The following is a 22,988-nucleotide window of genomic DNA, read 5'->3' on the forward strand; positions in this document are numbered from 1 at the left end:
ATATTTCTCATAAATGTTTGCGTAGCCTTCTAACATTTCTTACCCCAAATTGGAAAGTTGTTAGTATTATGTGCTTAAAACAAATCCACTTAGTTTCTGAACTTGTTAAAGCTGAGTAAGAGGGAAGTATAAATTACCGATTGTTGTCAAGGTGAAGTATTGAGTTAATGCTGTATCTTTATAATGAGTTTTCTGTTCCCAGCGTAATGTTTAATTGGCCAGTTCTGTTAAAAGTGTTACAGAAGATGGTGTCCAGGGCCACTGATTTTACCATTCATGCCTAGAGCCAGTGACTAAGACAAAGGCAGAAAGCTGGGGGACACCTCTTAAAATAGCCTGAGGAAAATGGCCCGAGGTCCCTTGTCTCTGCCCTGTTGAACGTTTTTTATCAGTGATTTGGAGGCAGACAGAAAGCATGCTTAATCAAATTGGCAAATCACCCAAATCTAGGTAGGAAGACTAACACCCAAATGGTAAAATCAGGATCCCCAAAGCTCTCAACAGGCTGGAGAGATGCTCTGAAAACATTATATGGGGTTTAGAAAGGATAAATGTACAGAAAGTCACTTCCCTTATTGCAAAGGGGAGAAATGGCTCAATGGCAGTGGTATAAGGAAGACCTGTGGGATTCCAGGCTCCAGGAATCTCGGGATGGACCAGCAGTCAGCTCAGACTGTTGACAGTCTGAGGTCAAGGGAAGAAGCCAGTTGAATTCGGGCTGCAGTACTGGGAGTCATTGGTTTGGAAGAGTGCTGATGAACTGGACAGTGTTCAGAACACCTGCCAGGATGGCGAACATGTGAGAACCCTCTAGTGGGAGGGAGGGAGGGGGAGCAAAGCATGTTTTGCCTGGAGAAGCAAAAATATAGAACTTGACGGCTCTTTTCAAATAGTTAGCTTTCCTGTGTAAGAGCTGAGATTTTTTCACTGTTTCTTCACACGGAAGAGCTGAGATAAATGGGTATACGTTTCAAGAAGCAGTGTTTGGGCCTTTTTAAGGGGAATTGTCTACATGGGAAGTATGCTTTTCTAAATGCTGGGTTGCCAACCTGTTCAGAAGCTGTCTGTCTGTCTAGAAGGTTGTAGAACTGATGGAAGCATGTGGATGGTAATTGGACCAGGTGACCCTACCACTGAGTTTGTGCAGTTGCTTTATTATTATTGTGTTATTTATTTTCTTGCTGCCAGGGCATACAGTACAGCCATAGTGTAATTTTATTCTTATGTTTGTGTTTTCTTGACCAGACCCTAAATTCTCGTCATTAGCAAGTGATTATAATTAATCTTTTAAATTGATATAATTAATAGCATTATATAATGGGCAGTAGAATTTTCATGATAATTAAGATGATTGATATAATCCTTCACTTTGCCAATGTGAAGCATTGGGGAAAGATTTGATGCTATAATAATTTAAAGCCAACAGGAGACGTTTAAGAAGATGTGGGGTGGGACTTAAAATCAGCACAGTGCCCAGGGTGCTGAAACAGTGGACCTGCTTTGCATATACTGCATTTTCTTTTATTCTTTGTTTAAGTTGCTTCATTTTTAACATCGACATCAAGCAGATGTTTACCACATGTTTAGTTGTGAATTTATTCTTGCCTTTCAAAATTGTGTGGACTGCAGGCAAATTTATAATCTCTTTTAATTTTGCGACCTCAAATCTCCAAAGTATTAAAGCAAAACCTGTTTCTATGTTCGATTCAGAATAATCCTTAGAAAAATATTTTGCAAGCTAGGTCCATAATCTTTACTGTGTTTTGTCCTCTACCAGTGGTGTGGTGGAAGTATCTCTCTTCATTTTTTTGGACAAATTTTAATGTTTTTTTTGTTTTTTCTATTGAAAACACATTGAACACCTAGGATGGTTCTATTAAAGTTCTGAACACAAGATCAGTTATTCCTAATTCATATGAAGCTGGAAAATATGGGTTATAAATCTGCTTAGGTCTTACTTTCAGTTGGATTATACAGATGTTGGATTCTTTGGGGGGAACAATATAATACAGAATTATTGACAAGGCATGGTGAATACCCAGCTAGCGCTTCGCAAGGACGCAGTGGGGTCGGGATCCACAGTTCCTGAGCAAAAAGGCCAAATCAAATTGCTTTGAGCATCGAGTAGGTTTATGGTTCCCTGCAGTCATTATAGCTTAACCCAGACCTCTGGTCACTATTTATTAATGCTACTCTTCCTTCTTTTATGTTTTAGGTGGTTGCCTCTTTGATGAGCCTTATAGCACGTGTGGATACAGTCAGGCTGAAGATGATGACTTCAACTGGGAGCAAGTGAACACCTTGACCAAACCAACCTCTGATCCATGGATGCCATCAGGTTTGCTTTTCAAGTTCCTTTTTTAAAATCAAAGGTGCACAAGAGTCTTAATCACAGTAAATGTTCAATGGCTATTCGTTGAATGAGTGAGGGTGTTGGTCTTGGAGTTTGGTGGCAAAGGCTGATTAGCTGGTGAGGATGGTACACAAGGACCAATGACGAAGAGTTGACCCTTGTATCTCTCCCTTTAAAATGTAAAGCTTACTTCCTTTATTGTTGGATACACCTGAGCGAGATTAATGGCCATTAGCCAATTGATTCTTTCCCAAGTAGCAGAACATATGGGAAACAGATTGATGTCTCTTCTGGCAGGTGAGTTTGGTGATTGGAACTTTAGCTGGGGAATCCAAATAACAAAGTCTCCATCACAGATAGACCTTGGGAGGTGACTCATCTGGCGCCTGGGGGATCTGGAGGTTGCTAGTGATCTTCAAAGCATTCTGATAAAATGGTTTTGCATGCGTGTGGATCCTTTTTCCACTGTAGAAGCACTTAGTAAATTTTCTGGTGAGTGAGAAACATTTGATCCACTGAACACCAGCAAGAGTTCTACTTCTTTAGTTGGAGGATCAGGAAGATGGTGACTCACGGACTCAAATCAGATTGGCGCTTGATCATTTTAATAGACACCATTTTTAGGCCGCGGTGTTGCATATCCATTTAAAATTTTAGATTGGCAGATTCACTTGACAGATGGGGTGATGACTGTGTCCCATTCAGGATTCAAACTGGAAGATAAGTTATTCTGATTTGGATTTCAGGTAAAACACAATTTTTATACTTTTTTAATAGCTATTAAGGTCTTCATCTAACTGTGTCCCAATAGCAGTATTTATGAATACATTTAGTTAGTAATCTTGGAGAGGTAGCTTTTAAACATGAAGTAGGGTTTAATGTTGTTCTTAGTTAAGCTGTCACAGTTATGATGCCCGCCATGTTCTTTCCGTTTCCTTCCCATGTTTAACTCCTTATAACTTCAGAGAAAGGAACACTGAGCTCCTTAGCACTGTGGCTTTACTGGACTCCAAATCCTTCCTGGTTCTTGGTGATTTCCCCACAGCTGACAGACTCCTGTTCTGTCTCTTTTTCTCTTATAGGTATATACTTTTGAATATTACTTGTGTTTGAGTCAGTGGTACTTTAGTTGTTTGTCCAATTCCAGTCTGGCTTCATTCTTGTCAGTGATGGGAGAAGGGGAGGAGCAGGGGCTAGCAGCGCCCCTCAGGCAGAGCTGTCCTTTCCCAAGCAGCCTTCTCACCCTGAAGGCCTTTGTCCCCACCTGCTCTCTCTCTGGAGCCTGTGTCCAGAGAGGCTGGGGAGGGCACTCAGGTTTAGTTCTGGGAGTTTTCTCCACAAGAGTGCACTCAGGTTTTCTTTGTTTATTATCTTCTAATTTGGTGAACATTTTGTAATTTTCCACAGTAGGGAGTTGATTTCATTTTTATGGTCCTTTAGATTGAAGCCTGATTAGGAAAAATCGACTTTTACAAAGGAGCCCCCAATAAGGCAGGATCTTTGTCAGCCTCCACTGGTTCTATTTTTGATATAGGATGACCCATCTCCCTCCATGAAGGAGGGGGAGGTATAGCTTCTTGTTACCATCTCGTCCTTTACTTTTTTCTGATGTCCCATAATACCATCTCAGACCAAGATGTCCAAGCTTTAAATATAGAAAGGATGGGTTTCTAGTAGAGGCCATTACAAAAATGGTTACACATATCAAACACCAGTTGTGCCCTGGAATAGTCAGTTGGGTAATTGAAACAACACAGGGAGAGTGACCTTGCAAGTATTTGGCCTTTGAAGGCCGTTCTGCCTTTGGAAGAATGAAGTGGGGGCATTAAACATTCTGCTTGAATTTATTTTTCTTCTGTTGACTAGTAGAATACTTGGTGATTAATATTAGGACTTTGTAACTTAAGATCTCTGAATGTTATATTTTCTAACACTTTTGTCAATTCCATCTGGTTTCTAATGGTTACATAAGATGTATTCTCATCACCTACCCCCAAACAGGGTGCAAGTTTTGGGTTAGGGTTAGGACATGTGAGTGGCTTGGGTGTCAGCAGGTCTGGAGGGAGTTGGGGAAAGACTAGCAGTGGGTCGTCTCTCCTCTGACTCTGCTTATGGACATGGATCCAGATAAGACTCCTGAAAATGGATAGTTCTTCCACCACATTAAAATGTTTACCATAATATAAAACTGCAAATACGTGCATTTTTTCCTACTATTTATTAAACAAACTTTAGTTATTAAAAAAAAACTTCTTTGAGCCCTAGTGTATACTCATCATGATTACTGAGGGAGATGAAGGATTATGAGATGATTCTTTCTCGGAACTTACCTACTTGGGAAAGAGGGTTACAAAAATACAACTAGCGAGCAATCTAAAAGTGCATAGCATTAAGTGTGGTATAGACTAGAAGTATTCTAAGAGCAGTTTTCTTACTGTTAGCCCAGTGTTTTTGGAGGACGTGGACTTGGGCCCAGCTGACCTACCCACCAAAAGTGAGAAGTCAAGTTCTCCATGAAATGTCACTGTTAGAAGTTACCATCTTGTAAACTTGCATATGCTATCCTGAGGTATGGATGTGAAAACTAGTTTCCAATATGTATATATAGCCATGAGTTTTAAATACTCTTAAATTTTTCCTCTTTCTCCTCCTCCTTTTTCATTAATAGGTATAAAATTTATTCCTTTTAAAACCAAATTCCAAGGCTGGCCTTCTTACACTAAAACAGAAACTAGTTTTATGAATTTCTCAGGGTAAATGGGTGGCAAGATCAGATACAACCATAGCTTTGTAAGGGTTAATTTTTAAAAACCTTTATTTAAAATTGTTGGGACTTCCCTGGTGGTGCAGTGGTTGAGAGTCTGCCTGCTGAGGCAGGGGACGTGGGTTTGTGTCCGGGTCCGGGAAGATCCCACATGACGTGGAGCGGCTGGGCCCATGGGCCATGGCCGCTGAGCCTGTGTGTCTGGAGCCTGTGCTCCACAATGGGAGAGGCCACAACAGTGAGAGGCCCGTGTATCGCAAAAATAAATAAATAAAAATAAATAAATAAAATATTGTTGGATTTGTTCTCACATGTGTATTTGTATCTGGTCTTGCATGTGTAGGCTTCTGTGATGCCTTAGACCCAGGGTTGGCAAACTATATCCTGCCAGCCATAGCCAGTTAGCTGCTGTTTTTTTGGTATGGCTTGCAAGCTACGAATGGTTTTTACATTTTTATTTTTTATTATTTTTAAAAAACTTCATTCATTTATTTATTTACTTACTTATGGCTGCATTGGGTCCTCGATGCTGCTCGCAGGCCCCCTCTATGTGTGGCGAGAGGGGTCTACTCCTCGCCTAGGTGCGTGGGCCTCTCACTGCGGCGGCCTCTCCCGTTGCGGAGCATGAACTCCAGGCACGTGGGCTTCAGTAGTTGTGGGTCGCGGGCTCTAGAGTGCAGGTTCAGCAGCCGTGGCACATGGGCTCAGCCACTCTGTGGCATGTGGGATGTTCCCGGACCAGGGCTCAAACCCGTGTCCCCTGCATTGGCAGGTGGACACCCAACCACTGCGCCACCAGGGAAGTCCCTGTTTTTACATTTTTAAATGGTTTTATTTATTTGTTTATTATAAATTTATTTATTTATTATTTTTGGCTGCGTTGGGTCTTCGTTGTAGCCCCTGGGCTTTTCTCTAGTTGCGGCATGCAGGGGCTACTCTTTGTTGTCGTGTGCAGGCTTCTCATTGCAGTGACTTCTCTTGCTGTGGAACATGGGCTCTAGGCACACAGGCTCAGTAGTTGTGGCTCACGGGCTCTAGAGCGCAGGCTTAGTAGCTGTGGCGCATGGACTTAGTTGCTCCGCGGCATATGGGATCTCCCAGGACCAGGGATCAAACTTATGTCCCCTGCATTGGCAGGAGGATTCTTAACCACTGTGCCACCAGGGAAGTCCTAAATGGTTTTTAAAAATCAAAATAATAATAATACTGTTTCGTGACACATGAAATTCTAATTTCAACATCCATAAACAAAGTTTTATTGGCACACAGCCATGCCCATTTGTTAAATATTGTCTGTGCCTGCTTTTGGGCCTCAGTGACAGAGCTGAGTAGTCTGAGTAGTTGGAACAGAGGCTGTAGGGTTCACAAAGGCTGGATATCTCATTTCTGGACCTTTCCACAACAATTATACTAACCTCTGTCTTAGACTATTTTGGCATCAGCTTTAATTGTTGTTTTAGACCTTGGCTTATATTGTAATGATTGTCTGTATTCATATTATAACTATTAACATATAAACATTTTTTCACATTTTCTTTCACTTTCAGATGACTTCTTTTCCAAACATTGGGCTCTTAAAATCAGTAAGAAAAAAAAAATGTGATGATCAGGGATTTTCTCTATCTTTCCCATAAATTTGCTGTCTATTGGAAAGCACCGTGATGTTCTTTACTGTTTATTGCCAGTATCCTTGTGAAACTCTTGTGATTCTAATAAGCAAATAATCCACCAAGATGAATTTAACAATTATGATGGTGAGATAGACTAAAATATTTACTCTGATTTTTAAATTTACTGTCATTAAAGTTTACTTTTTCTGTGTCTTTTGGAAAATGATGCTTCAGTGTGCAGGGTTTGTTTCTCTGTATCTTCACATGTGAGGTTATTTTGTAACCACATTTAAACTATTTAAATACAGTCTGGAGCTTTATACAAGCTGGTTGATAACTATTCTGATGCTGTGATGTTAGCTATGGGAATACATAGTTAGGGAAAATAAATACCAAATGTCATTTCATTTTTTCATATTTCAAGCCAACATTTATGTGATAGTAGATGATACTTTTGCAGCTAGCTCTGAACCACACAGTTTTCCTGATGGTGAAAGCGTGCTACATGTGATTTCTCATTTCTTGGAGAGCACGTGGTTCATTTCATATTCATTGAGCTCCATTAGCAATGAGCAACTCTCTTAAACTTTACCATAAGGATTATACTCTGAGCATGAGAACGCTTGATTAAGTAACCAAATGATAACCTGGTACATTTTGATAACACCATTGCTTCTATCACTTTATATCGTGCAGTGCCTTGTATGATTATGCCTATAGACTAAGAACTATTTGATTAGGAGTGTTTCATGATGCAAAAACATCTGCACAGTTTGAGAATAGTTGATGTGTTTCCATATTGTTAAAGTATTCGTGTTTGGACCCTAGTGCCCCAGTTTTATGAAATGGATATTTAACATATTCCATATCTTATGTATTAGAAAATGTGATCCTGTTTAATTAAAAAAATTAGCAATAAATTCATCCATAATATTAAAAATGTAAAGGTAGCTTACAGCCATAGCCATTTGATACTTATAAAATGGGCATTTATTTATAACCCCTGTGGTCCCTGTAAGACACCATACCTCTAAAAAGGCTGTAATGAGGTAGATTGGGCCCTAGTGCTGGGAGGATGTAATACTCTTCCAGGTTGTATAGTGCTCCTATACAGGTTGTACAGTGTGCATCCTGGGCAACCTCACTTGGCCTCCATGTCTTGGTTTTACCAAATGCAGGTTGGGAGTGGTGGGGTTGCCGATCTTTGTGGAGATGTTGTGACTGAGGATTGAGTCATTTCCAAGGGTATCCATGTGAGAGGCAGAGAGAGGGCCATGCAGGATGAAGGATCAATGTGGACTCTTAGTGTGATGCCCCAGAAAATAGAAAAAAAGTGACTGCATGTATTTGTTTTGAGAAAGATGATGATTGACAGACAAAGGAATTGCAGTTTCCTCTTGGGGTGCGTTCACCAGGCATGTTTTCCTCCTACTGGGGAAGACGTCCTATGTATTCACACTTCAGGGTTTTTACAAAGTCTTCTGCTCTTTGAGTGACAAAGACCAGAAGACTTTGGGCTTGAAAAGACATTTTTCCTCCTTAAATTTCAGTGTGTATCTAGTGAGTAATATTTTTGGCAAAGAACATTCGCACAGTTGTTTAATTATTTCTTTCATTCTTTGAATCTGTCAACATTCAACAAATATTTATTGAACACCTGCTGTGTGCGAGGCATCGTTCAAGATGCTTGGGCTTTATCGCTGAATGAACCAAGTAAGGATCCCCTCCCCGGCGATGCACCTACATTCTCAGTCTAGTGAGATCATTTTTGGATTGCCAAAAGATCAGATCCTGTGAGACCATGTTTCCCCTCATTAATTAATGACTTTCTGGATGTAAAAACGTAAAAGGTAATACGAAATTCAGTTCATCAGACTCAGCACACCATAGCATCAAATTTAGCTTTCTTGGCTGTGCTGTCTCTTAAAAACACACAAAAAGCAAAAAACTAGAGCAAAGAAAAAATGAAATCCCAGGCAAGTGGCAGTGCAGTACCTTCTGATAATTCTCCCTCATAAACCAAAGTAATCTTGTACACGTACATGACTCCTAGCAGTTGCCAAAAATTGCTTCTTTGCTGTGTATCCTCTGATCCTCCTGACGACCCTGGGAGATCAGACGGCGTTATATCTGTTTTATACCCAAGAGGACTGAAGTTCAGAGAAGATGCACCTGCCCCAGACTTATAGGAGAGGAAAGCGCCCGTTTTTGCTCTTCTGAGTGCCAGGGAGGCAACTTCCCACCCGAGCACTTGCATCTAGTGAAGGGGGCACGGGCAGCCTTCATCCCAGGTGGCAACTCTTTGGATCTTCTGGAAATGAACTCGAAGGCTCTCCCCGTGGGGTTGCTGCCCACTCCTGGGTCAGATTCTGGCTCTGTGGCTTCACGGCTGTGGACCTTGGCCGACTCTTCAGCTCTCAGGTCCTCAGGCTCCTCATGGGTGTAGGATTAGTTCGTGATACATGTTCGTGGAGTGATGTCCGGGGGCCTGGCGCTAGGAGCTGGAGCGAAAATAATGGGGTCTGTCCTTTTGCTGACTGTGTGGCATGCAGGCTGTGATAAGCAGACAGACTTATACTGTGATGAGGAGACTTTCTAGGGCTGTGAAGAAAAACTAAATCAGGACAAGGGCTTAGTAAGGGACGGGAGCGGCAGACAGGAGCAGCCGCTCTGTGAGCAGAGATGGGGTTCCATCAGGGACAAGGAGGCCTGGAGGCTGAGTGGTCCTCCCAGAGGGAAGAGCAGGGGTAGAGGCTGAGACAGGGGGAACTCTGCGGGGGGGAGGGGGCTGTCAGCCCTACAGGATCCCGAAGGTGTTGGAAAGGCATTTAGAACCTGCCTCATGGGGTTATTGACCAAGCGAGACGAAATTATCCACTTCAGAGACAGCCTCCTACCTGGCCCAGCACAGAATTCAAGAAACCATCCTCCTTTTATTACTAGTAACTTTCCAGGAGCAGTTGGTATTAATTCATCTTTTAGTTTAATTTGGACTCTCTGTGAAGTGGGCAGTTCATGCCGATTTCCTATTTTCCCTTCTAAGTGTTACCAAATAAGAAACAAAAGGTATAGAGCTTCATATAATTTTTGAATCGATTGAAAAGCAAGTTGAAAGAAGTCCATTAAAATATGAACTTTTTCTGCCAGGATGGTAGGATTCGGGGTAATTGTCCTGTCACTTCTACATTACACATTTTCTTTATGATTAAGTGTAACTTTGTAATAAAAAGTATTATAAAATACTTTTAAAATGTGGGGGAGGTCATTGAATTTGGTGTTATTTTAGTTGATTCTGAATATTTCTGCTCCAGAACTCAGGAAATGACACGTTTTATTGTCTTTGAGCATCTTTTTCAGGTGTCCCATAGTGAGGTCCCTGCCTGACATCCAAGGTGTAGGATGGTCCTTGATGAGCAACCTCTCTGCATCTCACTCATATCACCCTGGTGATGCTCAAAATGGGTTTCCAGTAGCTTTGAAACAGTGAACATGGTGAAAGGAACTGGACTGGAATTGCATCCTGCCAGCAGTTTCTAAGTTACAAAATTTAGAAAAATAACTTTAGATGATAACAAAAGAACCCCATTTCAAATCAGTGATCTTTGGGGAGTTCTTAGTTAAACAGCAGAGGGCTCTGGGTGGACTCATTTTAACGTGAGTGTAGACAGTGTTCTCCATTCAGAGGTAAAAACATGTAACATAAAATTTACCATTTGTTTTTAAAGATTAGTTTGGTGGGGACCATTTTTGTAAAAGTCTTTACTGAATTTGTTACAATATTGCTTCAGTTTTATGTTTTGGTTTTCTTGGCCTCGGGGCATGTGGGATCTTAGCTCCCTGACCAGGGATTGAACCAGCAGCCCCTGCATTGGAAGGCGAAGTCTTAATCACTGGACCACCAGGAAGTCCCCAATTTACCATTTTTAAGAGTACAGTTCTGTGGCATTAAGTACATTCACATGGTCGTGCAACCATCACCACCATCCATCTCCAGAAACTTTTTCATCTTCCCAAACTGAAACTTTGCACCCATTAAACACTAACTCCCCGTCCGCCCTCCCCCCAGCCCCTGGCCACCACCATCCTCCTTCCTGTCTCTATAAATTGGTCCACTCTGGGTTTCCCATGTAAGAGGCATCATGCAATAGTGGTTCTTTTGTGTCTGGCTTATTTCATTCGGCATGATGTTTACTATGATTCAGTTTTTATTCAAGATCAGGGGCAGTCATTCTTTTGTTGAAAAGTGTCTTGATTTTTAATAGTTAAGTGTTTCAAGGGGGCCAGCGTATTCTGTATGACCATTTATTTCAATAGTTTATATTCAGTGTTCCACAAACGTTCTGCTTTAGATTTGTTCTAAATTCCTGTCTTGGCTGATTGGGAAACTTACAAAAAGGAAGAACAGTGGCTGACTATTTTTTAAATATTTGCTTAAAAGTATACAAGTGAGCCTGTACATATAAATATGTTTTTTTGTGGTTTTTAAAAATTAATTAATTAATTAATTTAAGGCTGCATTGGGTCTTCTTTGCTGCGCACCGGCTTTCTCTAGTTGCGGTGAGATTGCGGTGGCTTCTCTTGTTTCGGAGCATGGGCTCTAGGTGTGCGGGCTCAGTAGTTGTGGCGCGTGGGCTTAGTTGCTCCGCGGCATGTGGGATCTTCCCGGACCAGGGATCGAACCCATGTCCCCTGCATTGGCAGGCGGATTCTTAACCACTGCACCACCAGAGAAGTCCCAATATGTGTTTTTAAAATAGGTTTATTTCTTGCTCAATTTCCCGTTAAATTGTACGAGATGACATCATAAGAGTTATGTGAAACCAAGTAATGGAATAAACACACAGGCCAGTTGTGACAGATGCTGTAAATCTCTCTGAGGCTGAGTTGAGGAGGGGCTGAGGGTCCAGGGCGGGATCCAGGGCGATGGGCCCACCGGGCAGTTGTGATGCCAGGCTGAGAAATTCACACCCAGGCGCTGGCTGGTGCCCACGGACTCTGCGTTCTGTGTGCAGGTGCCCTGGAGCTGGGCCTGGCCGCGTTATTGGAAGGGAGGAGGGTGGGGAGAAGGGACAGCAGGTTTTGATGGGACACTTGGGGACAGTCTTACCATCTTTTGAGATACCTTGGACTACAGTGGGGCGGCGGGTGGGGATGGACCGAAGACCAGAGAACCCTAGGCCTGAGGAAGACTTACCAGTCGGGTCCAGGGAGTGGCAGCCTCTCTTAATGGAAGGCAGGGTCTTCGGCTCAGAGGAGTTTTGGGTGGGCCGCTGATGTGCTAGCTGGCAGGTTGATGGTGGCATGAGGCTGTCCTCACACAGACACCAGCGTGGGGAAGGCCTGGGTCATTCTGTGTGATGCCGGGGTCTGGTCACCCCTGTCTCCAGCCTGCCACAGACCAGACCATCACAGGGGCAAGGTCCCCTTTCAGCCCTTTTGGGGCCTCCCGTGGTCCAAGAAATGGAAGAGATGAATACATTTAAAGAAGAACTCGTTAAGCCTGGATTGTTCTTTTTGCCATAGACCAGGAGGAGATGGAAGGCCCTTCCCTCTTTGGGCCTCCAACTGTGTGAGGCCCTGTGTGGGCTCCAGGCACTGGGATGTAGCGATGACCCAGAGCCAGTCTTCCAGAATAGAAGCGGTGGGCCCAGCGCTCTGCTGGGGGCCAGGCTGCTGCCCAGACAGAGGCCAGGGGGGAGGGCCAGCAGAAGGTCCGAAGGAGGAGGTGGCACCTGAGAGGGGCCAGGCGGGCACAAGGTGGGGGGCCGGAGCGGGCGGGCCTGCCAGGTGGAAGGATTGCCCTGTCCCGCGGCAGTGCTGGACAGCGAGGTGCACAGGCTTTTGCCCAGGGCTGCTCAGGAGTGGACGGTGTTGGGACTACAGGTGTTGTGGATGGGGAGGAGAGGGGTGAGGCTGTAGGAAAGACTCCCAAAGGCTGTCCTGAGCTGGTGAAGGATGCACAGCAAGGAGGCCATTTGACTCGATTTCTGACAAAGGGAACAAGAAACAAATTGACTCTGTCTGCAGAGAGGAAAAGAAAGAACTGCTCATAGGAGGGATCAGGAAAAGATGTAAGAAGGAAGTTTGAGATATGGGGACACATGTATAGCTGATCCACTTTGTTACACAGCAGAAACGAACACACCCTTGTAAAGCAATTCTATGCCAATAAAGATGTTTAAAAAAAAAGAAAGTTTGGTTAGTAAATAAGTATCATATCACAAAGAATAGGAATATGTAGGAGAATTCCCTTGTTCTTAGGAGATTCATGTTAAAAAGTGTGTGTGTGTGTGTGTGTGTGTGTGTGTGTGTGTGTGACAGAGTATGTGTGCAAATGTGGTGAGACGTTAACAGTTGTTAAACCTGGGTGAAGTATGTATAAACATATATCATACTACGTTTTCAACTTTTCTATAGTTTTAAAACTAAGAAAAATTTTTACTATAAACATGGGAAACAAAAGACCATTGGAGCTTCACTGACTTAGTGCCAATGAGATTCTTATCCACAGATGCCTTTTAGGCAAAAAGCTATCCTGTCAAATTGCATTGAAAATATTTATATTTAAGAAGCCTAGGTTGACCCCCATCTTCCCTTCTGAGCATCTCGGGTTGATTCCTTGGTCTTCACTGGAGAAGTTTAGTGGAGCTGATGGGCCCATGTACAGTGACACACTTCAGGGATATAATTTTAGGACTTTCTAAAATAGGACAGATGCTTCATGCTGCGTTCTTATGCCTTGGTGGGTGAATCAAGTATAAAGATCGTTATCCTATTGGTAGATATTTTGGTGGCTAACTGGAACTTTGTAAGAAGACGCATAAGGAATTATTACATTTTATTTTTGGGTACATGCTTGAATTCATTTGTATCTCGTCCATAATGTGGGGCTGAACACAGAAAAATTCATAAAGAATTTCTTTGCAAGCTTCATGAAAAGATTGAGCGGATCATTAAATAAGTGGACTTTAATTCATAGTTGACTGATATTTTATCCTAGGGGATTGTGATAAATTATATCTTAAAGTGATATTTAAAAGCTTAAGTGGTTGAAAGGGAAATAAATATGGCTATTTAATTAATTGTCGTCTGGACATCCTAACTCCTTTCTGTGGTGGACGACACATCCAGACAACCCATTATGCAACTGACTATACCCCATATGTGTGGGGTAGCACGTGAATACAGCAGTGCCCTCTGAGAGGACACCACGGAAAGCTGTTTTTCTCAATGCCCTGTTCTTATTTGAATGCTTCAGGTTTCCTAATACAGAGGTGCTTCTTAATTTTATTTTTCCTGGCTCCTTCTAGGGAACATCTTTTCTTCTGTGACTCAGAGAAAATGTACAAAATATTGAAATCCTTGGCATAAGACTTGGAGGCATAGACTGGGTTTGATCCAGGCAATTTTAAGGCAAATAGGAATCAATAGGTTTCTGGGGGTCATCTTGGGAAATGATGAGACCTCTCTTATAGTCATTCCTTTCATGCTGCTTCCTCTTCTCATCTCTGTTGACCGTGAGACCCATCCTGTTAAACACACACCTTGTGGAAATGGTGTCACCTCCCCAATTGTACTATATAAACACAACGTGCCTGAGTTCCCCTGATGGTCCTGGCTCACTGCGGAGTGACAGGCTGCAATTTGCCAGCAGGTCAGTGACTGAGCTGATGACGAGTGACCTTTCTAACACTGCAATCAATGCTTGTTATTTGGAAAACAAAATGATAGTTTGTATTTTTCAGCTTAGGGGTCATTGGGGCAACCCCCCACTGACATGTGAATTTGTTTCTTGGGCTGGATGAGTCAGTTAAGACAGGAATGTTAATTTATTTGAATTGATCTGGGTCTTGGTCTTATAAAAAGGTGTTGGACGTTCGTTAATGGCACAAATTATTATAAATAATTGGTTTTACATGTCGGTCAAACAGAGGCATTTAGAATACCCTTTTTACATAACAGCACTGTATACTAGCTTTGGCAAGCCTTTACCATCCATATTTTGTTTAGATTTGATGTTTTGCAATTGTTTTGAAATAAAAAACAATTGAAATATGTGAACCTGTGTATGTCGTATTTCAGTAGCATCTCTCCACATGTTTCCTGAAATGGTTTGTGAGGCCCCATTAATACATGGTCATGAGGGTGAATAACTTTGGGACAAGATGCTGGGAGGAGAAGAGCCGCCTGAAGGGAGAACCCTGTGGTATTTGGGGGGGTGCTGAGTCACTGCTTCCAGCTCCCATGTTCTAGAAACAGGGGAGCATGTGCACCTCTGTGCCCGCTGCTGTAGGTGTGGCCACACCTGCTGTGGCTGGTGAATGTGCATTCAAGTGATACCTGTCGCTTTCAGGCAGAAGCTTTTAGAGCCATATTCCCTGTGTTCTTTCCCCTTTTTCCTGCCTTGGTGATTGCGATGCTTTTAGCCTGGGTGCTTGAGTGACAAAATGTAGAAACGACTCCTCCTGAAACCCAACCCTGCTCCCAACACACACACACACACACACACACACACACACACACACACACACACACACACACACACACACACACACACACCCCTGAGTTCCAGGGTCATGTGCCTGATTTTGGGGTTGTTTGTTGAATGGTTCTCAAACTCTTTGGTCTTAGGACCCCTTTACACCCTTAAAATTGTTTTTGAAATATCCAAAGAACTTTTGATCATGTGGGCAATTTCTATTTCTATTTTCTGGGTTGAATGAAAATTGAATAATTTTGAAAACAGAGGACATCAGAGTACATGCACTTCGTTAGCCATCAGAGCAATGATGTACACCTGTTAGTAACTGAGAGCAAAATGGCAATAATAAAGTCAAATAATGTCCTATTACTACCAGGAAAACAGTTTTGACCTTGTGGACTCCCTGTAAGTAACTTGGGGATTTCAGGGGTCCCTAGAAGATACTTTGAGAACCTGAAGTAGATCATCTTAAGAGATGTGCCTCCCTTGATGATTGACAGTTAAAGGCTTGGAGGAGTCTGGAAGGAAAAGAAAGAAGGGGAAAGGGTTTTGTAAATACAGTTGGTCCTTGACAACGTGAGTTTGAACTGCGTGGTTCCACTTATATGCAGATTTTCTTCAATAGTAAACACTACAGAACCACATGACCCATGGTTGGTTGAATCGCAGGTGCCCAACTGAATCGTGTATACAGAAGGACCACCTCTAAGTTATACCCAGAATTTTTGTCTGAGCGGAGGGCTGGTACCCCTAACCCCTGCATTGTTCAACGGTCAGCTATTGCAAAAAAGGATATCCTTGAGTGTTATAATTCACATTTTCTTTCTGAATAAAGACAATATAAATAGTTTGTTCCTATTATTGAAAAGTATTTTCTTTTCACTAATAAATACTCATTCTAAATGAAATAATACACAAAGTTACATTGTATAAAGCCACACAACTGTGAATATTACAAATTCTATGAAGTTGAGTTTATGCAATCTCATGCTCATGAGAGTAGGATTAATATTCATATATTTGAAATTGTGTGTAGGCTTTCTGGACAGCTGTGGGTTGGATAAAGTGAATTATTTAAACTTATTCCTTATGAATAAGCCTGTATAAAGTCATTCAGTAGTGCTGCTTCTGAGATTTTTAATTGTGGAACTGTTGTATATATTGTCGTGATAAAATAATTTCAACCCCTTTATTATGAAGTGCATAGTGACACAGTGTTATAAAGATGGCTAAGCATTATTCAGGGAGACTTAGAAATTGTACTTGATAGAAATTGCATATGAATTTTTGTTTTGTTTTGTTTTTTTGCGGTACGCGGGGCTCTCACTGTTGTGGCCTCTCCCGTTGCGGAGTACAGGCTCCGGACGCGCAGGCTCAGCGGCCACGGCTCACGGGCCCAGCTGCTCCGCGGCATGTGGGATCCTCCCGGACCGGGGCACGAACCCGTGTCTCCTGCATCGGCAGGCGGACTCTCAACCACTGCGCCACCGGGGAAGCCCCTGCATATGAACTGATAACAAATTCTTAGGTGAACTTACCAGTCGCACATCTCCTATCAATAGCTCCGTTATGTAAGATAACACGTTTATTTCCAAAGACATGAGTTCTAACAGAATTTGCTAATATTTAAAAGGCATGACGGAGAAACATTTTTTGAGTTTAATGTTAATATAGCCATGGAAAGAGTTAATGGGGGAATCTGGTAATCTTTATAGATTTTTACAGCTATGAGAGGTAGCTAATACTTAATCTTGAGGAAGAAGACAGACGTGGATGACCTTTCTAGCTCTTTCTAGTGCTAGAAACTTTTCTCCTTTTCCAATAAATCCTTAGGAAGCACCTGCTGTGGGCAGGCACTGTTTTTGAATCCTAAGAGGTAAAGAGCGTCGTGGACAAGCTAAAGTGTCAATACAAGGAGGCGATGCTTTGCCTTTCAAAAAGACCAAGTATTAAAATAGAATAATGTGCTGAACGGAAGAAAAGCAAATTAAATTCATGAAGTGGCAGAGACTTACTAAGGATTAATTTAGTCTACTAATTGCCTACCCATTATCGTAGTTTTTGAAGCCTGGGACTCACTTTAGAAAGTCCTTGTTATTTGGAGTCCCCTGCAGGCTGAGAACACTTTAACGAGGCTTCCTAAGAAGATTTGATGGATGTGATGTAGAGCCAGAAGTGGCCATCTGCCCATTGGCTGTGGCTGGCCTCCACAGCTGCCCCAAGATGCCGAGATACACTCTTCTCCTTTCTCAAGTACAATTGCGTGGAGGGAAGGGCAGCCTCACTAATGTAGAGTACGTCTCTATAAAATGCCTGTACTTGGTTCATACATTGTTTGCCCTAACACTGATCAAAGAAATGGAGTGTTAGTTGTTTCACTGCAACCTTTAAGTGACAGAAATATATAGTTGTGACTGGTATGGCCAGTCACACTTTCTTACCCCTGAAATGAGGTGGTAGTTTCTTTTCTTATTTAATGTATCTTTAAAAAAAACTTTTAATTTAATTTTTATTTTATATTGGAGTATAGTTGATTTACAGTGTTGTGTCAGTTTCAGGTGTACAGCAAAGTGAGTCAGTGTGTCTTTAATAAGAATTTTAATCAGCATAAAGCCAAGTCACTTTCTAATTTGGGCAGTTCCTCCAGTCCCCCAGCAGATGGAGACGTGCAATTCTTTGCTCTTTCATTGGACAGACTGCTTCTTGCCCCTGTGACATTGCTGCACTTATAAAATGCAGGGTCAAGTTCTGCAGATGAGCTAACAGCCACGCCCTCTGCTCCCCTTCCCTTTCTCTCCTTCGTCCTGGTTAAGAGCTCGTATTTATTCCTGCATTTCATAAGGTCTTCATCATTACCGACCTTCCCCAGCACATAAGAACAATATTTTCTTTGATGACATATGCACGGCAAAGCAAAGAGCAGAGAACCCCCTGCACCCCCGGGGACCAGGTTTCAACCCTCTGTGATCCCTCTGCAGAGGCCACAGCCTTCCGTGAGTCAGCGTAAATCCCAGAGGTCGGATCTTTTCTCAGCCAGCAGGGTAAACTTTGGTCACAGATTTTTTCTGAGGTCAGCATGGGGAGTAGAGAGAGGCTATCCTCATTTGCCTCTTTCCATAAAACTCACAAAAAGAGAAATTGTAAACAGTCTTGGTTCCAAGGAGTCTTTTGATTCAAGTGAGTTTTTTCTTTTCTTTCCGTCTTGATTAACTTACACCATTCAGTTTCTGTGAGTTAAAGAAGGGATTGCTCATCTAAGACCCCATCTTTGACAAGCTCAGCAAAACCTTCCCAAAACATTAATTGCTGTGAAGCCCTTTAACATCGTGATACTTGTTGCATTTCTTGCTATTTCTAGTAAGCAATGGGGGAACATGGTTGGTTTTCACATTCTTAAGTCCGATGCTTTCTGAGCTGATGAATTTTCCTCCAGTGCATTAAAAAGGAAAGAAAGGTAACATCCTGGGGTCATTCATGGGAGCAGCTGCTAACACTTGAGAATTGCAAGTGAGAGTTGGTTAACAAAAAATGGAAAACAACTCGACGACCAAACAAGTAAATAAAAACCCCAATTGTGACCAAAAGCATTGTTCTTTAAGGAGCTAGTAGTTTATCATATTTTTGTAGTATTAGACTTTCTCTATAATTTGAAGACACAGTTTACAAATAGGTTGTCTTCCAAGTCAAATCATTAATTACATTCATGGGACGCATTTTCCCTTACTTTGTCTTTGTAAAGCAAGTGCAGTGATGATGCCACAAATGTCTATTGACTTACTGAATGAGTTCTGAGAATAGGACTCATCCAAACTCAATAGATCCTGTGATCTAATCTAGATCCTTATTTTCAAATGAAAGAACTTTCTAAAGAAAATGAAGCTCTTTGTTTTTCGCTAAGAATTCATAGAGTACAAAGATGTAGTAGATACCATGACAAATAAATCTCAAAATCCTAGTGCCTTAACACTGGAGATGTTCATTTTCCATGTATATAATAGTCTAGAGTGGTTCCCGTTTGGAGGTTTGGGGGTTGGGAACCCCGTTCCAGACAAACATCCAAATTGAAAAGGACTCTGCCATCTTTATTTTTTTTAAGTAATTAATTAATTTATTTATTTTTGGCTGCGTTGGGTCTTCATTGCTGCGTGCGGGCTTTCTCTAGTTGTGGCGAGCGGGGGCTACTCTTCGTTACAGCACGCATGCTTCTCACTGCAGTGGCTTCTCTTGTTGAGGAGCACGGGCTCTAAGCGCACGGGTTCAGTAGTTGTGGTGCACGGGCTTAGTTGCTCCACAGCATGTGGGATCTTCCCAGACCAGGGCTCGAACCCATGTCCCCTGCATTGGCAGGCGGATTCTTAACCACTGTGCCACCAGGGAAGCCCGAAAATGACTCTGTCATCTTTAACATGCGTTCTCCAAGACTGCCCTCAAGTGGACATCTAGACGGCAAAGGGGAGAGTCCATGGAGGATCCACATGGGAAGTTTCTATGGACCAGTGTTGGAAGGGGAGAGAAAAAAGTCAGGAGCGTCCCTGCAACCTGCAGTGGTCTCTGGGGGTACAGTTTAGTGAGATTACCCTGCAGAAGGAAAAATAGAACATTGAGTGACTAGCCTGTCACACTTGGCCTTAGAGGATTTCATTTAAGAAAAGGTCATAGAGCACTTCCTGATAAATTATTATATGAGAAAATTACTTGAAATTGAATATAATGTTGGCTTCCTTTTTCTTTAAAGAAGTGCCATCTTTAAAAATTCCAGTTAATTTACTAAAATACGTTTTGAGAATTAACTTTAGCTTTATGGTGTTTTGATATAAAAGTCAGTGAAGAATTAATCCATAACTGATAGATTTTACACACTTCGAGCCTTTCCTAAGCCCTGTTATTAAACCATGCCCTAATATATCTATAAAACAGATAAGTTCCCAGATACCGTAAAGATATATGAGCATATATTTCTACTTAATTCAGTAAAGTAAATATCATCGAATAAATGTCAGCTTTTCCAGGGAAATCACTGCATATAACCTCTCTGGATAATATATTTATCAAAAAAAAATCAATACTAAGAGTAGACAGATTTTTAATACATCTGAAGGAGCTTCCTAATAAACCAAAATGCCAACTCATAATTTAAAGCTGTTGATACCAATGGATATTTACAGATGACATCATCATAATTTTTGTAGATTATTCTTCATAGTGGTCTGATGTGATATATCAAATTCAGTTTTAACCTTGGGCCTGGGAGAAGTGGTGTATTGTAGAGGTATATAAAGACCACTCTGGCTTTTCTTTCTATGTAGGAAAACTCCAGTGGGTGCAGAGCCCGTGGTGCTTCTGTTCTCTTCCATTCTGTTCTGCTCTGTCAGTGCTGCGTGGTTTCGCTCCCCTCTCCCCCCACCTGCCATTCCTCTGACAACATCTGTGCTCAGCTTCCTGGGAGTCATTCCTCTCATTACAGGGGCTTGTATGTCTCAGACTTCTGGCGCCCACTGATTATACGATTGACATATGATACCTTTCTTTTTAATATCAATCACAAATTTTATTTTATTAAAATTTTTATTTTATATTGGAGTGTAGTTGATTTACAATGTTTTATTAGTTTCAGGTATACAGCGAGGTAATTCAGTTATACATATATCTATTCTTTTTCAAATTCTTTTCCCGTTTAGGTTATTAAAGAATACTGAGTAGAGAAAATGAATGTTGAACGTTATATTTTACATTGGCAAAAATAAAAATGGCTTCTTTCCTGCAAAAGATTTTTTTTTTTTAACTTTATTTTCAACTTACGTACAAAGCTGGCCCTTGAGATTTCTCCCCAGCCTATGCAAGGAACATCTCACAACCGAAAGCTGGAAGTTAGGTTATTTCAAAACTTGGAGATAATAAGTAGATCCCCAAACCACAATTTGGTTGCACTCAGCTTTAGAAAATGTTTTCTGATTCTGTTGAAGTATCGGGGTGGGTTCTGATTCTCTCTGGAATATGCCCAATGGGAAGGCAGCTGTTAGCATACGTTGAAAGAGCTCCCTGACTTCAGCACCCTGACTCTAGGACCTTGTTCAAGCTACTTGACCTCTCTAAGCCTCAATGTCTTCATCTGTAAAATGAGAATATTACTTATGTTACAATGTTGTTGGAAGAATTAAATGAGAGAGAACAACGTTTGGTGCAGAGTCCAGTGAATCATTTTCTCCTTTTATGGAACATGCTTTTGGTGTTGTACCTCAAGATCAGATCGATTTTCTCTTATGTTTTCTCCCAAAAGTTCTGCATTTACTTTCTTCCTACATGTTTTCCATTTAGGTTCAGGATCCATTCTGGTTTATTGTTGTATATGGTGTGAGGTAAGGATCTAAGTTGATTACTTTTTGGGCACTTGTATATCCAAAAGGCCCAATCCCATTTTTTGAAAAGACCACCTGTTGTGGACTGAATTATCACCCCTGCCCTCACCCCCCACCCAAATCCATGTGTTGAAGTTTTAACCCCTAAGGGTAACTGTATTTGGAGATTAGGTCTTTAATCCCATGTGACTGGTGTCCTTAAGAGAAGAGGAAGAAACATAAGTAACGTGCTGGCACAGGGGACAGGCCCTGTGAAGACACGGCAAGAAGAAAGCCACCGCAAGCCGAGAGAGAGGGTTCAGAATGAAGCACCCCTGCCAGCACCTTCATCTTAGACTTGCAAACTCCGGAACTCCAAATATTTAAAATAATTCCATTTCTTTCACTTAAGTCCCCCAGTTTGTGGTATTTTTTATGGCAGCTGTAGTAAACAAATGCACCATCCTTTCCCCCATTGAATTATCTTGGCATTTCTGTGGGTTTGCTTTGAACTCCCAGTTATAGAGAAGTCAGCTGCTCACAATACTGAATCTGTTGCTGAAACGGGGGATTTGACTTTGCCACGAGAAGGCGTGGACTATCTTTATTGGCACATCTATGACCTACCAGGACATTTCATTGTAGCAAGTGGTTCTTCTTCTCCATGCACAGAGGAAATGCTGGAAATGTGGTTAAAATTTGGTCATTTCCCCTTCCCACTCTTTTATTCAACCATGCACCAAGATCAGGAGGCTTATAATGCTAAGTCCACTGGGAGTGTCATGGGTGAGGGAGGAGGGACAGGAGAGCCATAGGCCCAAGCCTCACACTTAGACTCTCCACATTATCTTCAAAAAAGGATAAACTTCAGGGCAAAGAGACACAAGACTGAAAGTAGAATGTATTCCTCATATGGCCAAATCTGTGTCTCACTGCTGGATCACACCACTTACAGTGTACCTAAAATTAGTATTTTTAATCTCTTTTATTCTCTTCTGAATAGCACAACTATACCACCATGTAATATATTTAGTGTTTGAAGTATTCATATGTAAACAATTAAAATAACACCATTGAAAGATTATACCTTGGCATCTCTGCATTTTTTAATGCTGCGGGGATCTCAAAACTAGCACTGACGTGGGACACATTTGGCCCTGTGTTGCCTGGTGCCAACTGCTGCCAGTGAATAAATCAGGGTGTGGGGTGATTGTCCGAGGCAGCTCCAAGCTCCTTGATGGCAGCCTGGCCAGGCCTCCAGTAGGACGACCTCAGAGCACTTTTCCAAGTCTACATCGTGCCATACAAAGCAAGCCTCCAATACATCCAGCAAAATGCTTAACCCCAAAGTTGTAGAAAGTTCTTCCTGTAACCCAGCCTGTTCTAAGAGCTGGTTCAAAGGCTGCCTTCGGTGGTTATCTCCTGCTGGAAGGTATTGTGGGGA

The 22,988-nt window shown here is 41.9% G+C and overlaps 1 protein-coding gene across 4 annotated transcripts in view; it reads left to right on the forward strand.

The window, feature by feature from the left end:
* Window positions 1-22,988, forward strand: part of PTPRM (protein tyrosine phosphatase receptor type M) — a 760,161-nt gene that overhangs the window by 182,790 nt on the left and 554,383 nt on the right. For all 4 annotated transcript variants that reach the window (XM_059041256.2, XM_059041252.2, XM_059041253.2 and 1 more), the window contains exon 2: window positions 2,216-2,338. In XM_059041256.2, the coding sequence (XP_058897239.1) occupies window positions 2,216-2,338 (123 nt within the window). The remainder of the gene's footprint in view (window positions 1-2,215; window positions 2,339-22,988) is intronic.

This window comes from Kogia breviceps, chromosome 15, assembly GCF_026419965.1.
Source record: "Kogia breviceps isolate mKogBre1 chromosome 15, mKogBre1 haplotype 1, whole genome shotgun sequence".
NCBI classification, from domain to species: domain Eukaryota; kingdom Metazoa; phylum Chordata; class Mammalia; order Artiodactyla; family Physeteridae; genus Kogia; species Kogia breviceps.